We start from the raw sequence: 15,983 nt of genomic DNA on the forward strand, positions 1-15,983 counted from the left end.
TTTTCAGAAATTAAGTGTCTGCATTTGAGTAGATTTGTTTCTGAGCTCTCTATTCTCTTCTTTTGTCTTTGACCTGATACCACGCTGTCTTAATACCTAATTTTGTATTACATTTTGCCTTCAGTAGAGCAGGTCTTCCCTGTCTTAATTTGGGCTGCTGTAAAAAATTTTCAGTGACTGGGTGGCTTAAACAACAGACATTTAGTTCTCTCAGTTTTGGAGGCTGGGAAGTCCCAGATCGAGGTGCCAGCAGATTCTGTGTCCTGTGAGGGCCCTCTTCCTGCTTTGCAGACAGCTCTCCTATTATTATTATACCCTAGCATGGCCTTTCCTTGGAGCATATACCTAGGGAAGAGATGGAGGTGTGGGGGGATTTGGTGGGGGGCAGCTCTCATGTCCCAAATAAGGGGCAAAAATTCCATCATGAGGGCCTCATCCTTGTGACCCCCTCTAACTCTACCTCCCAAAGGCTCTGCCTCCAAATGCCATCACATGGAGGGTTACGGCCTCAACTTAATCAGTTTTGAGGGGGGCGTTCACTCCATAGTTCCCACTTTGTTCTTATTGAATGTCTCACTTATTCCTATTCCTTTCCATATAACGTATTTTTGCTGTGTATAATGTGTACTTTTTGCCCAAATTTTTGATGGAAAAATTAGGATGCTCATTACACATGGATAGTACTAATTCCATATCTATATAAATATTTTTAATGACATTGTTATGCTTATGTATTAAAAGTGTAACTCTAGAAAGCAATAACAATATCCATATGTAAAATAATACCCTGGAATACGATAATCAGTTTTGTCTCTAAATAACTGAAAAATTGAAACAAAATATTTTTTTCCCGAAAGTTTGGACCAAAAAAGTGGGTATTAAACATGGGAGCACATTATACGTGGCAAGATAAGGTAAATTTTAGAATCAGGTTTTCAAGTCTCACAATTAAAAACAACACACAACAATGACAACGAAACAAACCTGTTGGAGATGTTGATTGTGACTGCACTGACTCTGTAGGCTAGTTTGGAGAAAACCTTAAAATTATAAATCAAATCGTACAATCTTTTCAGTATTACAGGTAGTACCGCACTAAGCATTTTACATAAACATTTATAATGCTGCTGTTCTGGAGGGTAGAGTTCTAGGAATGGGATTGCTAGGTCATAGGATGTAGGCACATTTAAAAAATTTGGAAGATATTTCCAAATTGTCTTGATGAAGGTTACTTTAAAACAAAAGATTTTAAAACCCTTATTTAGTAGATGTTGATAACAAAATAAACTTAAGGACTTTATAGTATAGATTTTGCATTGAAAGTTAATGGCATATACACTATATCCTCGGTGCATATATTTAAATGATCTGACAAAATTATATAAAAGTATAAAGTATGTACACACTTTCTTTAATTTCATTTTTATGTGCATTTGCAATATTGCATTTCTTTAACTTAAAGATTTTAAGTTTAATGTTATGGAACTTAGTTTATACATGCAACCAATTTGAATAAAGCGGCAGTACTAATACTGTTCTTACCATCAGTGTCAATGGTATCATTCTTACACTCAGTATATCGGTCCATATTATGGTAGAATATTGATTTATAGACAGTACAGTTGAAACCCTGGAAATAACTCGATCACTACTATTACTTTATAAAAAGGATTTATCTGGGGTACTTTGAAACAATTTCATTGAATATATCTTTACAAAATAATTTTTTCTGAAAGGGATGATTCAAGCATTCTTTACAGTAGCCTAAATAAGCTAAAGGTTACTTTCTTGTTTTTTTTCTAAGTTTTTAAAGATTTCTTTCTAAATTTCCTAATTTTAATACTAAAGATTCTATGCTTATAGGTCTAGCTTAAGAAATGATGTCTGAAAGAAAGACAAAGCAGTATCATCACTTTATCTCCTTGCTTTTTAAGCATTTTTCTGACAACTTTAAAAGGTATTTTTGACCACAAAGTGCAGTGTAAACCAACCGTAACAGATACATTAATCATAGAGGACACATTAATTCATTACATACAGTGGATGCTAGCAGATACCTTAGGGCAGGCATTAGGACTTTATTTTCTTTTTGAACTCTGGTTAAGAAGGATGGGATGGCTCTGTGCTGCCAGAGTTAGATTTAGGGCTACAAGCTAGGGACTAAAGTGGGGCTCCCAGCACTGGTGAAAGGAGGTTGAAAAAAGCTTTTGCTGACTGCTGCCTAGAGCTCTCTCTGTGGCCCATTATAGGAAGCTTCTGTCCCTAGGGAGGCCTCATGATAGAGAACTGAACCAAACTTCACAGTGGCTTAGTGACTGCGTCACTAAGTGATAACCCATGTATTGGCTTAGACCGGGAAACCCAAACTGGTCCTGCATTAGAGCCTGTCTGAGAGAGAGGGCAAATGTTTTTTAAGTCATTTTTTAAGTTAAGTGGTACTCCTTGGGTAGATATAATAGAATTTACCCTTAAAACTTACAGATTTAAGTTTCAAAAGTTTCGTCTGTACATATTGGAGAAAACTATTTTATATATAAATACAAATAAATGATTATTTAAAGTTTTATATGTCTTATTCTCCCATAAATTTTCATGCTTTTTGAACGTATAAAAATGGTTGGCACAGCATTTATGTTATACTTTGTGTTCTTTACCATGCGTTATTCTTATTGGTATAGACTCTTATACCAAATTGCTAGACATGCTTTGTATTGTGGTGCCTGTTGCATATAGTATTTATACGCCAATAAGCTAGTTGTTTAGAGTTGGTCTAAACAACTAAACAGTTCAGCTCATCTCCATTCCTGACCTTTCCCAGCAACTTCTTATTTTGAGGGCTGGGGTGATGGTGGCAGCAATGGTGGTGGTGGTGGTGGTGGAGGTGGTGGAGGTGCAAGGCCATTACAGTGCTGTGTGTGCTGTGTGGTGAGAACTTTGCAACATACCCTTATGATTTGTTTTTCATCATTTGTTTTATTTTTTGTACCTCTGCTTATTACACTGAATGAGACAGCTACTAGCCGGGATGATAGCAGAGCCTGCTTTTCTCTCTGAGTATACTATCTTTGCTTTGGATTCCTCCAAACAGCCTAAAACACAGACTGACAGTGTGGTGAGTCCTTCCACCGCTTTCTGCATTCCCTTTGTGGGGAAGCAAAGTAACTTGGTAATTCTAGAAGCAAATCTTAGGTTGCTTGTCACTTACCATCTTGCAAAGTATCTTCAGTGCCCTGTTGCTAACCCTGCTCTAAAAAATCGGAGAATAAATTGCTAAATTCTGGTGGCTGGTGTGTTTTCTGGCAACTTTTTAACAGCAACAAAATAACACTGTTTTCATTAATGTAGTGAAGGCAAATGTTTGCTTATTGACTAAGAACGGTATGCATTGTTAGAAATCTGTTTGGTAGGAGGCCAAGAATTTTTTGAGATGAGAGTCATATTTTTAGGGAAAAAATGCATTTTGCAGAAATCCACAATTAAATAACATTGAGTAGGTAGGTTGATTTTACTATAACAAATAATTGCAACTTATTTTGAGAGAATGCCAATTTTCTGTGTATTAAAATATCTGAAAGGAAATAATTATCTCATTTTTCAACTGACTGAATTCATATAATTTTGAATCTTGTATATAATTTCACTTTGAGAAAGTGGACTTTTCCCTAAAGTATGTAAGTTCTTAATTTAGCCTATTAAAATTTAGAGATATTTGCTTAACAAGGATAGCTTTTGGTGTTAAATTGGACACTGAACTGGGATTGAGGTTTTTTTAAACAGTGAGAATTGCTTTAACTTATGAAGTAGCTGGTGATGAAAAACAGTTCTGTACTTAACCCATGCAGCCAGTAAAGACTGGGCTTATATATAGCCGCTAGCAGTCCTAAACTTTTTAACCTTGGTTTTAGAAAAGAGTTCTGGTGATGCCTTCCTTAGCTTAGATCTCAGGGAAAGAGGCCTCTCCTTGGTTCTGGCTACAAGTAACACCTCACTGTTTTCAAAACTGGTTTGAGAGGAAAGTGATACTGCCTTACCCTTCATGTAGTAGTCATAGAGATTTAGAATAACAAGGGGAAGGGGAAGAGGAAGGGGAAGGAGAAGAGTTGTTCTATTAGGTCCACTTCCTTAAGTACTGATTTGTATCAATTCCTGTTGTGAAAAAATGCTAATAATTTTTAAATGGAGGCTTTAAAAGTCTAAAGCCTCCATTTAAAAGTCTTTATGGTATCATTTAAATTGAGTTATGTTCAGATGAAAACTTTTTCTCCTGTAACAACCATAGCATAACCTATAGCAGAATAAACATTTAGTAAGGGCCGAAGTCATAACATTAAGAGTTTACCAGCTATTGACTTTTCCTTAATTTAGTTTTTTTGAAAAATATATTTCAAAGATTTGTATTTAAAGATTTACCTCCAATTCTAAGAATTGCTATATCCTTAGTGCTCAGCAATTGGTAGTTGTTAAAAGACTGAACAAAACATAATTGAAGACAAATCTGGCAGGAGACGAACCTGTGTGTGCTTCTAAGTTAAATGTACTTTAGAAGAGTTTTTCTGTTATCCAAAAATTGCCTCCAGGAGAATTGGTGACTCTGAGTATTGACTTATATTGAGCTAGTTCTTTAGGCTTCTGTCTGGGAGAAGTCCTTCAGAAGTCTTCCTGCACCGAAGGAAGTAACAGTGGAGGATTCAACAGGCATTTACTGAGCCTCTACTACCAGTTGCCAAAATGTTAGGTCCTGGGGACCAAGACGAAGAGGCAAGGTTTCTGCTCTCCAAGACTTTATAAGTTAGTATGGTGACAAACATATCAACCTACACTTAAAATAGAAAGAAAGAAATTAAGGATTCGTAGAAGAAAATACAGGCATAGGAAGGTGTTAGCCCTTCGGTGTGAGTCATACAAAGTTTCTAGAAGAAGGCGCATTTGGAAGTTGAAAGATGAACAAGAGTTTGCTGGGCAGAAATAGAGAAGGTATTACAGGTAGTGACAAAATCTCTAATTTTGCTTTTAAGGATCCTTAATTTAAGTTTATAGGGAAACATAGGCCAATACTTCCCTTAGCTGTCCTGCATTTATTTAGATATATGGTATAACATATAAATTGAAATATTACACAAGGAGGAAAAAATTTAAAGATGTTATGCTGTGTTTGATACAGTGATATTTCAAGCAATCGTGGGATAGCTTTTTTGTATGGACTACAATCATGTGTCAAGTAATTTACTTAAAAATAGAATATGAACTCTCTTGCCACTATTCCTCCTAACCTAAATAATTCATGGAGTTCTTTCATTTTCTTTCTCCATGATTTAACTATTACTTTTCAGTATATTGACTGGCTGAGAGGCTTGTTGATCCCTATAAAATATGTTTTTAATTTTATAGTATGTTGTATATTTTTAGGTCCTAATTACTTATGGTGTTATGCAAATATATGCCATATATACAACTTCTAATTCTCGAAATGCAGAGAACAGGAAGATGAAAGTTAATTCCTGTGTTCTCCCAACCTTTCTCCCCTATGTAACTTTAAGGAAATGTCTTGGACTGATAAAATTTGGTAGCTCTTTTTATATTAATGGGAGAAGGTATTTAAATTTTTATTCAGAGAAAATGCAAACATTACAAAAGTGGGAATAGTAATAATAGTGATACAAGAATTCTTCTCCCTCCTCTAGTACCAGTGTCAACAATTATAACTCATGGCCATCTTAATAGGATCTCTCCCCAGCTTCCCTGCCCTGCCACTACCACCCTCCCCATACATGCAGCTTCCCCCCACCCCTGTCGATGTTGGGTTATTTGAAACAAATTTCAGAAATTATATTGCATCTAAATATTTTGGTATATATTCTTAAAAGTTAAAAACTAAAAAAAATATAACCACAATATATTTAACCTAAAAATTAATAATTTTTTAGTATCAGATACCTAATGAAAGCTCAAGAATTTGTGAACACTTTTGCAAAGCTATGTTTAGAATAAATGAGGTCAGATATTTGACCTTTTTAAAAAAAAAAAATCCTTACCCAAGGATATGTTTATTGATTTGAGAGAGAGAGAGAGAAACATTGTTGTGAGATAGAAACATCAGTTGGTTGCCTCCTCTTTGCACCCTGACCAAGGATCGAACCTGTAACCTAGGTGTGTTCCCTGACCTGGAGTCAAACCTGCAGCCTTTTGCTTTACAGGATGACGCTCCATTCAACTGGGTCACCTGGGCAGGGCTGACCTTTTCTTGGTCAGCTGTAGAGTTGTAGGGGAAAGGTACTATTTAAAGACCAAGTTACTGAAACATAGTGACTAGTATTTGGTCAAATGCTCTTGTTTAACTTATGGGAATTATTTTATCATGAGCTACTTCTAAATCACTAATTTCATTTAGACAGTTAGTGTATTATGAATGCAGTATAGAATTTTTAATCTCAAAGAATCTCATTCATTATCATGGAACCTATGCAGGTATGATGCAAGCAATAGAATGTTACTTAACTTGGACCATTTGTCATACCAACAGTACAAAATAAAAAAATTTTTCACATGCGGAATAAGATGATTTTTACTTGTAAGTTTTTCTGAAAGTTGTCATAACAATTGTCATTTATACTGTTCCCTCAAATGAATGAGGCCTTTCTATTTCTTTCTCTCTCTCTCTTTTTTTAAGATTTTATTTTGTTTTCAGAGAGAGGGGAAGGGAAGGAGAAAGAGAGGGAGAGAAACATCAATGTGTGGTCGCCTCTCAACGCACCCTTACTGGGGAACTGGCCTGCAGTGCAGGCGTGTACCCTGACTGGGAATCGAACCGGCTACCCTTTCATTCACGGGCCCGCGATCAATCCACTGAGCTACACCAGCCAGAGTGGCCTTTCTATTTCTTGTTACCAAGATATTTTTCAGAGTTAACCCAAGTAACTTTAATTTGAATATTTGTTTATTGTAGGGAACTATTGCTATTACTTCTTTTTCTGGATAGTTTTCATTTGAATGAGTTTTGCTGATTGGAGCCCTTATGTTAATTTTGTTGTGGAGGAAAAACTGGGGACATTATAATAAGGAAAGAAATGTGGTTAGCTTGAAATAAATTTTGCTACATACTAATCTTTGCTATTTAGTTACATATGTTACAGCAAAATGAATTTTCTAAAATACTTACCAGACTAGTTTTGCCTTGCATGAAAGCATTCTAATAAATGAACTATTACTAATTTTGTTAATAAATGTATCTAATAGGTCTTGGTACAGGGCCTTTGTTTTTGATAGTTTTAAAACTTTAGTTTTTTCTTCCCTTTTTTTTTTTTTTAATGATGTTTCGATGTTTCCTTCTTTTAGAATGCATCTATCCAAGCCACAAAGTCTCCCGACAGTGTTAATGGAAGTGAACCAGTGACTCCTCAGGTCTGTCATTAATTTTACTCTAAAGAATAGCAAGTCATTTCAGAATGTTGATCGCTATATATTACTAGCATTTGACTTTACATGGGAACAACGATGTCCAAACATTTGATGCAATATGTATGGTAAATCCAGCTTTCTTGATTGTTTCTTAGAAAAAGTTTTAAATGAAAGTGGTTTTTGTATTTATACTAGTCATGTAAGATTCCATTATTACTCATTTAAAAAATTAATGGTGGTAAAGAGAAAACCTTTTGAAAAAAGAAATACAACGTTATAGATGTAAAAGAAAATAGAGGAAGTCATATTGAAAGACACGTTAAATTACATAGTTTTAAAGGGAGATATGAAGGAAGTGGGATCTCTTTTAAAGTTTGCTCCTAAATGTGCTAATGCAGAGTATTTTTCTGCTAGAGAATTTAGATTATCTTTGATATTCAAAAGTTATTTGGAGATTGGGGCTAATTGACATTGTTTTGACTGCTTCCAAGAAAGAGAGAGAAAAAAAATATGATAGCAGTGTCTGAAATGAACATTTGGTAATTTGGCTTTAGTGATGATTATTATCATGAACCTGGCTGTTCTCAGCAGTCTCTAAATGTAGGGAAGTAACATTTCTAATTCTGTGAATCTGGAGCATGAACATACACAATTTGTGAGCTAAATGATTTATGAACTAAATTGTGTAGACTAAACATTCTAAAGTATTGCCTGGCAAATATATAAATTATAGCTTCCTAAACTCCATGAAAAGGTTACCTGTGAGCTGAAATTCTCATTCCTTTCAGGGATGATGATGAGAGGCTCTGGCCACAGTCCAAGTCCCTGGGCCTGTTAACTCTGGCCTTGAGCTGCATCCCTAATTAATCCCAAATCTTTTACAAATGCATCATTTCTAATACGTGCCATGAAGTAGGGGTAAAATACTGAGAGGCACTGGCCTAAGTGGTATCCAGTGAGCTTTAAGGAAAATTATTAAAGAATATTATTATTTAGAATTCCATTTTTCTTCTTTTATAGAATAATCTGAAAAGGCTAGATACAGTTATGAATGTATAACTATACTGAATGATAACCAGCTTTATAACAAATTTGGGAGATACTTAAGTTTTAATTAGGTTAAATAATGCACATGGGTGTTATTTAGGAAGTAAGCTCACTAAAGGCTTTGAACTTTCTTCAAAAAGAAAAAACAAATATTTTCCTAAAAAATAGTAAGATAGTATTTACCGAGTATTTACTGTGTCAGGCAGGCAGCATTAACCATTGTATGTATATAATCTCATTTAATTCTCATAATGAAGAGATGCTTTCACTTAGTGTCTGTTTACTTTTAAACAGATTTCTGACAAGTTGGGGGTTGGTTGTTAGCAAATTAGGAGCAGTGTATGTCCACGAAGAGGTGGAGTGCTTACTGTGGCTGGGCATCTTGACAGCAGCAGGAAATCGGAGCAGTAAAAGCGAACCCAGCAGTTCACGAGGCATAGCTGCCTGTGACCCCTTATTACTGGGTAGAATGTCCTGTGTAAATGAGTAGTTTTGGCCCACAATATAATGATTATGGGAGGACATCATTATAAAGGGTCATCCATTGTCCTTATTTAAGAAGGCAAAAAGTGTGTATGTCAGAAAAATTTCTGTTAAATACAGTTAACTTTTAAATTGCTTAATGCAGTTTGTAATATTCAGCTAATGAATATGATCTTCATTCACCTCCAAAAGAATGCAGAGAGCTGACCTTTAATTTCAAACAGACTTGTGAAACTCAGTTATTTGAAGATAATTAGCATATGTCACCACATAATAGAGAAAAGTACATTTTTCAAAATAGTAAGTATTTGAGCATTTATCTGAGAAGCTGTGAAATGGTTTTACTGAATCGTAGTGTTAGTATTTTAGCAGTTTAGGAGGAGTCTAGGACCTAGAGTTACTCTCTTGTTGTAGAGATGAGATTTCAAGCATGAAATCTAAATTATTTGCCCAAGGACCAGTGTCTCATTACTCATAGTACTTTGGAATTGTCATAGACAGAAAACATCACTCTCTCTAGATGTAATATTTTGCCATATATCGATTGCTTCATTTGAATTTATATGCTATTAAAACAAAATGAGAACTGAATATATTAAATTCAGTAGAGCAAAAAACACAGGGACTTAAATGGCTGTTCTCACATGCTATTTGGAAGAAAATTCTTTTGAAAACCATGTGTGAATTTTAAAATATAAGATAAATTATAGTATTCAAGTTGAATTTTGTATTTTTTGTTGCTATTTTGGAATACTGCTTTTTTTCTTTTATTTTCAGTAGTTTATTATGAAAATTTTCAGACATACAGAAAAGTCGAAAGAACTTTAAAGTGAATAGCTGCATACCCACTGCCTAGATTTTATCATTGATACTTCACTGTGCTTGTTTTATCATAAACCTGTCCATCTATACATGCTTCTGTCCATCCTGCAATACTTTTACCTTCTTTGGTTTGTTTTTAAGAGGTAGGATACTTTTATTTATTTAAGTATAGTTGGTATACAATATTATTAGTTTCAGGTGTATAATACAGTGATTCAACATTTGTATACCTTACCATGTGATCACCACGCTAAGTCTAATAATCACCTGGTCACTATGCAAACTTACCACGATATTATCATTATTTATTTTTTACTAAGAGAAAATGGCCAAATTTAATATATACATGTGTATGGAACCCCACATAGGTGAGAGAGTCGGAGACCCCACATGCAGGAGAGGTTCGGAGACACAGAAGTGTCTCAGGCTAAGACAGCCTGAGCTAGGAATGAGGTGGGGGGCCTTGCAGGCTTCAAATGGTCATTGCAGGATAAGAAGAGAAGATGCTTAGCAAGTAGAAGTTTGTCCTGCCCTGTGGGTAGGTCAAAAGAGTTTATCTCTGAAAGTCTCTTATTATGGGCAAGACATCTAATTTAAGTTCCTCTAGGTAGTTAAGGTAGGGGTGGAAGTTTCTCTTGAGCCTGTGGTTAAAGCTGCCTTTAGCTCAAAACAGTCTGCCCACTACAGAGGCACATCTTGGGGTAACTCATTCTGAACCCTCACAGCGCCCTCCTCTGAAACTTTCCTGGAAGTTTCACATCCCAGAAGTTGTGATGGTAGATTGTTCTATAGCTCGTTAAACCAGTCTCAGGCTTGAGAAGAGTTCAGTCCACTTGAACAGCTGTGCACATTATTATTGACCACATTCCCCTTTACCTTTTTCACCTGTCTCCCCGCCCTCTCCCTTGTCGACACCACACACTGGTGACAGTGTGACTCGCAGGTTTGTCGGTTAGAGATTTGAGTCAAGAACAGAAGGCAGCTGGAGATGGGTCTGAATAGGAGCAGTGTTGCGTAAATAAAAAGAAGGGATTGAAAACGAGGTTAAAATGGGGGAGATAGAAAGGAGTTAAAAGTAATTTATATGTCCATTTAGTTTTTTAAAAAGATTTTATTTATTTTTAGAGAGAGGGGAAGGGAGGGAGAAAGAGAGAGAGAAAAACATTGATGAGTGAGAGAAAAGTCAATCAGTTGCCTCTCATATGTTCCCCGACTGGGAACCAAACCTGCAATCCAGACATGTGCCCTGACTGGGAATCGAACCTGTGACCTTTCACTTTGCTGCATGATGCCTAACCAAGTGAGTCACACTGGTCAGGGCTGTGTCTATTTAGTCTTACTTACACATTTCTCCTCTCTAACCCCCATCAGGTTTTGTTTTTTAAAAAATGAATTATATATAAATCAGTGAGTGTCTTTGGTACTAGAAACCTGACAATAGGTGCCAGTGACAGTTTAACTTGTCATACATCAGAGCGTTTGGAGATAGCCATCAAGTACCCTTCTCCCTTCAGGCACCTTACTGGACAGCCCGCAGGCTGAGAATCACTAGCGCAAACGTGTTACTCACAAACATAGATGTGGTGGTCCCTGAGTTTGTCAGCTTCTGCAGATGTATGTCTTTGATAGTGTTCATTAGCTTCTGACCCTTAAGTAACAACTATTGCTAGTGTCGTTCGAACTTGCTCCATGTGTTTGTCATAGGGCAATTTACAAGAAGATCGTATGAATTGGAAAGCACTTTGTGTTTGGGTCAGAAGTAGCTGGTAATGGGACATTACTAAAGTGTCCTTAAAGTTTTTGAGCTTGATGATCCCTCCTCTACCTTAAGACCATCTCCATCTTCCCAACATAAAGATAAAACTTACACCTTATGGGAAAAACACCCGACAGTACAGGAAAATATGAAAATAAAAAGCACCTGAAGTCTTACCTTCAGAACCACTCACTCTGACCTGGTTCTAGGGGTGTTTGTGTAAACATACATATAAATTAAAATTATGTGTAATTACTTTAAATCAAAATGAGTTCACAGTGACTTATTTTTTCAATTTTATAGTATTTCTTAAACCTCCCAGAAAGCATGCTCTAGTGGTGAACATTTGGGTTGTTTCTGGTTTTTACCGTTACAAACAACCCGAGATAAATCTCGGTGCCTGTGAGGGGGGTGGGGCGAGTTACCCTCTCTCCCTCTCACCTTTCTGAGTACCATTATTAAACTCAAACTCATGAGTAAAGTATTTCTGGTTTACTTTCAAATTGTATACTAAAGCGAATCTTTTTGATTCCTGTAATCTGGGCCTGCACAGGACTTCCTTCTCCCCTGAGCACTTCGTTGCTGGCATCACTGAGATCTCCCAGGTGACCTTGCTGCACTAATGAGAGGGAGTTTCTAGGCAACACTTGTTAAATATTGACTGCTCACCTGAAACTAATATAAAATAATATTGACTGTCAGCTGTAACTGAAAAATTAAAAAAAACATACTGACTACTGTCACCTGGACAGAATATGATTGCAGCTGGGTGGCCCTGGCCAGGGAGATCAGTTGGTTAGAGCGTCGTCCCCATGTGCCAAGGTTGCGGGTTTGCTCTCCACTCAGGGCACATACAAGAAGCAATGAATACATAAATAAGTGCAACAAATCAGTTTTTCTCTCTCTCTCTCTTCCCTTCCCCCACATCTTCCCCCATCCCTCTCCCTTTCCCTCTCTCTCTCTCTCTCTCTCTCAAGTCAATAAATAAAAAATTTTAAAAGAATAATGGAGCTCGGAACAGTTTTTTTAATTGTTATACTGCATTATTGTTTTTATTCAAATTAATGTGTTATCATTTAAACTAATTAAGAGACTAGCTCTTGCGTATCATATTTCTAACATCAGACTTACTGGTCTGTGCAGAGGGCTCTAGCTCGGACTTTTCACCTGTCCTTCATGATTTTTTAATGCCGATTTCTCATCCCAGTAGACAGAACGGTAAGTAGAGCAGAGCTGGTTGTCACTAGGCAGTTCTGCCTGGCGTTCTCTTTGGAACAAAATGGGCTCCCTATACATTATCACCCCCTTCCCCCTCTTCCCTCTTTGGTTGAGAAGAGGGATCAGGAGTCAGTGCTTCTATAAAGACTCCAGATAAAGTCCACTTGATTACAGCCACAGCTTCATGCTTCACACTACATACCCATTTTAGGCACTGGGTATATACACTGGTGATACTGCCTCAAAGGATCTTACAGTTCAGTGACCTGTGAGGTCAGTTGGGAAAGAATGGCTTCCTTCTTTTTTACAGATGTGGAAACTGAAAGGAAGTGACTTAGTGGAGGTCATTCCACTGCTCGGCGACAGACCTGGGACCTACACCCCAGTACTCTGATTCCAGGTCCAGCAATTTTTCAGAAATAACCAGGTGTCTCTTCTTTTTCAGAAAGCAATGTATTTATGTTAAAGGTCAGGAGTATTAATTGAATATGCTAGAGCTTTTAATAGAGTATTGCTGGTGCTAGGGAATAATGGAAGTCGAAATGTGCATTCTCACCCACGTGCTCTGTTGGGTTTCCGTTACAGTCAGGTGACACACAGACTTTGGCACAGAAACTCCAGCTCCGGGTGCCTTCCATGGAGTCTTTGTTTCGAAGTCCCATCAGGGAATCGCTGTTCCGATCTTCCTCTAAAGAGTCTTTGGTACGAACGTCTTCCAGAGAATCCCTGAATCGACTTGACCTAGACTTTTCTGCTGCCGCCTTTGACCCGCCCTCCGATATGGAGAGCGAGGCTGAAGACTCACTGGGGAATTTAGACAGCTTCAGCAAAGACCAGCTGGTTCAGTGGTTGCGAAGAACGGAACGAAGGTTGCACAGCTACAAAGGAAAATATTCCGAGGTAGGAGCATAACTTTTTTGTTGGAAGGAAAATTTCTTCCCCTTGTGCTCTGATTCATACGAGGTTTTACTGTGTGGCTTTTACTCTATGGTTGGCTACACTGTTGATTCCTTAGATGTGCTGGTTACTAATGCTGGGTAATCTGTGGCAATATCTAGTTAATGACTTGCAGTGGTCCAGAGACTTTGTGGCAGGATGCTTGGTAAAGTTTTGGGGATTATTGTCTGTAGCCTTCTGGTTCTCACATTCTGTGCCCTTCTGCTTGGACACCCATTGCAGAGTTACCATACTTCCTCCTCACATCCTCTCCCTTGTTTATCCTCTAAGTTCTGTGGCTCTAACGTGGCCTTTTCTGCCAACCGGATTTTCATTAACCTCAGTGACGTTGCAAGTGGTCTGATTTTCTGATACGTTGGTTCGCTCTCATTGTACCTACATTTAAACTTTGCCTCAAATGAGTCTTCTAACACCTAACCCCCTTGAGGATGACACTCTCGTTTTGGTCAGGAGGAGGAAAAGTCGTGCCATTCCATCTGTCTTTTCTGTCCTTCAGGGACACAGCGCCTTCCCTTTGGGCTGAGTTGTATTCGTTATCCTCCCCATCCTGTGTGGTTGACACCTTCCTAAGGAAAACCTTTATAGAGCAAGTTGCCCATGTTTTGTTTGTTTGTTTGTTTTTTATAATGCTCAAATGTTTATTGTCTTAACAGTTTGTAAATCAGCATTGTAGTTCATTTTAATTATGAATAATAAAGTTCAAGATTTGTGTGTGTGTGTGTGTGTGTGTATACATAAAGTTAGCCATAACTTCTCTTTCCAATTGTGGCTACAATATGGGTAGTTTTACCCTGCACCAAAAAGAACAAAAGAACCCTAGATGAAATATATAAAGTATCTTTTAAAAACTATAAAATACTGACAAACGAGGAAGGGATTATCAGGCTAAAATCTGTTGGCCGGCTGGAACCCGGAGACGTAACCAGGGCGTGGAAGCTGTGTGCCTCATGAGGCACTTGTGGAGTCAGGCAGCCTTTCCCTTTAAAAAGTCTTTCTAATTTTCTTCTTTTTAATTTTATCAAAGTAAATAAAGGTCTTGATTTTTGTTGGTCTAGATTTATTTATCTCTATTTCATGGCTTTATTCATTTATTCATGGCTTTTATGTTTGAAGCTGGGGCAACAGTTTAAGTAGTATTTAAGTGTGTAAGACACTATGCATTTGATATTTATGGAGCCATTTAATTTTGCATCATCTCCATGAAGTAGATATCAGTTCTATTTTGTAGAATAGGGGTTAGAGCAGGGGTGTCAAACTCATTTTCACCGGGGGCCACATCAGCCTCGCTGTTGCCTTCAAAGGGCTGAATGTAACTTTAGGACTGTATAAATGTAACTACTCCTTAACAGTTAAACGAGAGCTGGGCACTACCACCGGGTAGAAACAAGGTGCCGGGCTGGATTATACAAGGTGGAGGGCGGATTCAGCCCACGGGCCTTGTGTTTGCCACCTGTGGGTTAGAGACTCCTAGAGACTTCATCATGGAGATTAAGTAACTTGCTTAATTAAGGTCGTATAGGTAGCAGTTGACAGAGTCTGATTCGATTCTGTGTCTGCCTGGTTGTTTCTGCTAGTCTGTGCTGCCTCAGGTAGTTATGCAGCTCATTAGGGAAAAGAGCCCATAGATTTTGCCTTTACCTTTCCTCACCTGTCTGGTCTTAAGGTAATATGAAGTGGAGGGTCGTTCCTTTAGGCAGAATTTTTTTTTTTTTTTTTGTATTGTTAATCTCTGTTTTCGACGCAACTTTCATTGTTAACTGCCTCTTCACTCAAGGTATCAATAGAGGCATTTGGGGGCACAGAGCAGCTTTGGGAGGAAAATGGCAAGGCGTGGAATAGGGGAGTGCTTCCCCCTAAAGCTGCAGCCTGTCTCTTCAGAGACCACTAGCACCTAAAGTAAGGTCTAAATAGTTCATTGAAGCTACGTGCCAGCCTTCAGATGAGTAATGCTATACAGTATATAGGTTTAAAAGATTTGTTAATTCATACTTTCATCAAGTTGGGCTAGAATGTTTAAGTATCCTATGTAGGTTAAGTGGTCGAACATTTCTCTAGGACCTGAGTTACCAGTTTTCATCTGTTGGTTATGAGTTCTTTTCCTAAGAGTTCTTGCACAGCCACAGTCATAGATCCTCCAGCCAGAAGAACTTTCAGAGATCAGTTACATGGTCAAGCAAAACACCACCTGGAGAGCTTGTTAAAACACACATTTCCGTGTCCTCCTGCTCTTCCTCTCCCAATTCTCTCTTTTAAATCACTAATTGGTTTATTTTACTTTATTTTTTTCATAAGGCAGTTCCATTTT

At 37.5% G+C, this 15,983-nt stretch overlaps 1 protein-coding gene across 4 annotated transcripts in view; it reads left to right on the forward strand.

Annotated features, from left to right (window-relative positions):
* GOLGA4 (golgin A4) overlaps window positions 1–15,983 on the forward strand; it is a 90,129-nt gene that overhangs the window by 8,819 nt on the left and 65,327 nt on the right. For 2 of the 4 annotated variants that reach the window (XM_024565859.3, XM_045199989.3), the window contains exons 3-5: window positions 3,014–3,112; window positions 7,333–7,398; window positions 13,307–13,621. In XM_024565859.3, the coding sequence (XP_024421627.2) occupies window positions 3,014–3,112; window positions 7,333–7,398; window positions 13,307–13,621 (480 nt within the window). The remainder of the gene's footprint in view (window positions 1–3,013; window positions 3,113–7,332; window positions 7,399–13,306; window positions 13,622–15,983) is intronic. The other 2 variants (XM_024565857.3, XM_024565858.3) reach the window with 1 other exon arrangement.

The sequence above is a fragment of the Desmodus rotundus genome, chromosome 8, assembly GCF_022682495.2.
Source record: "Desmodus rotundus isolate HL8 chromosome 8, HLdesRot8A.1, whole genome shotgun sequence".
NCBI classification, from domain to species: Eukaryota; Metazoa; Chordata; class Mammalia; order Chiroptera; family Phyllostomidae; genus Desmodus; species Desmodus rotundus.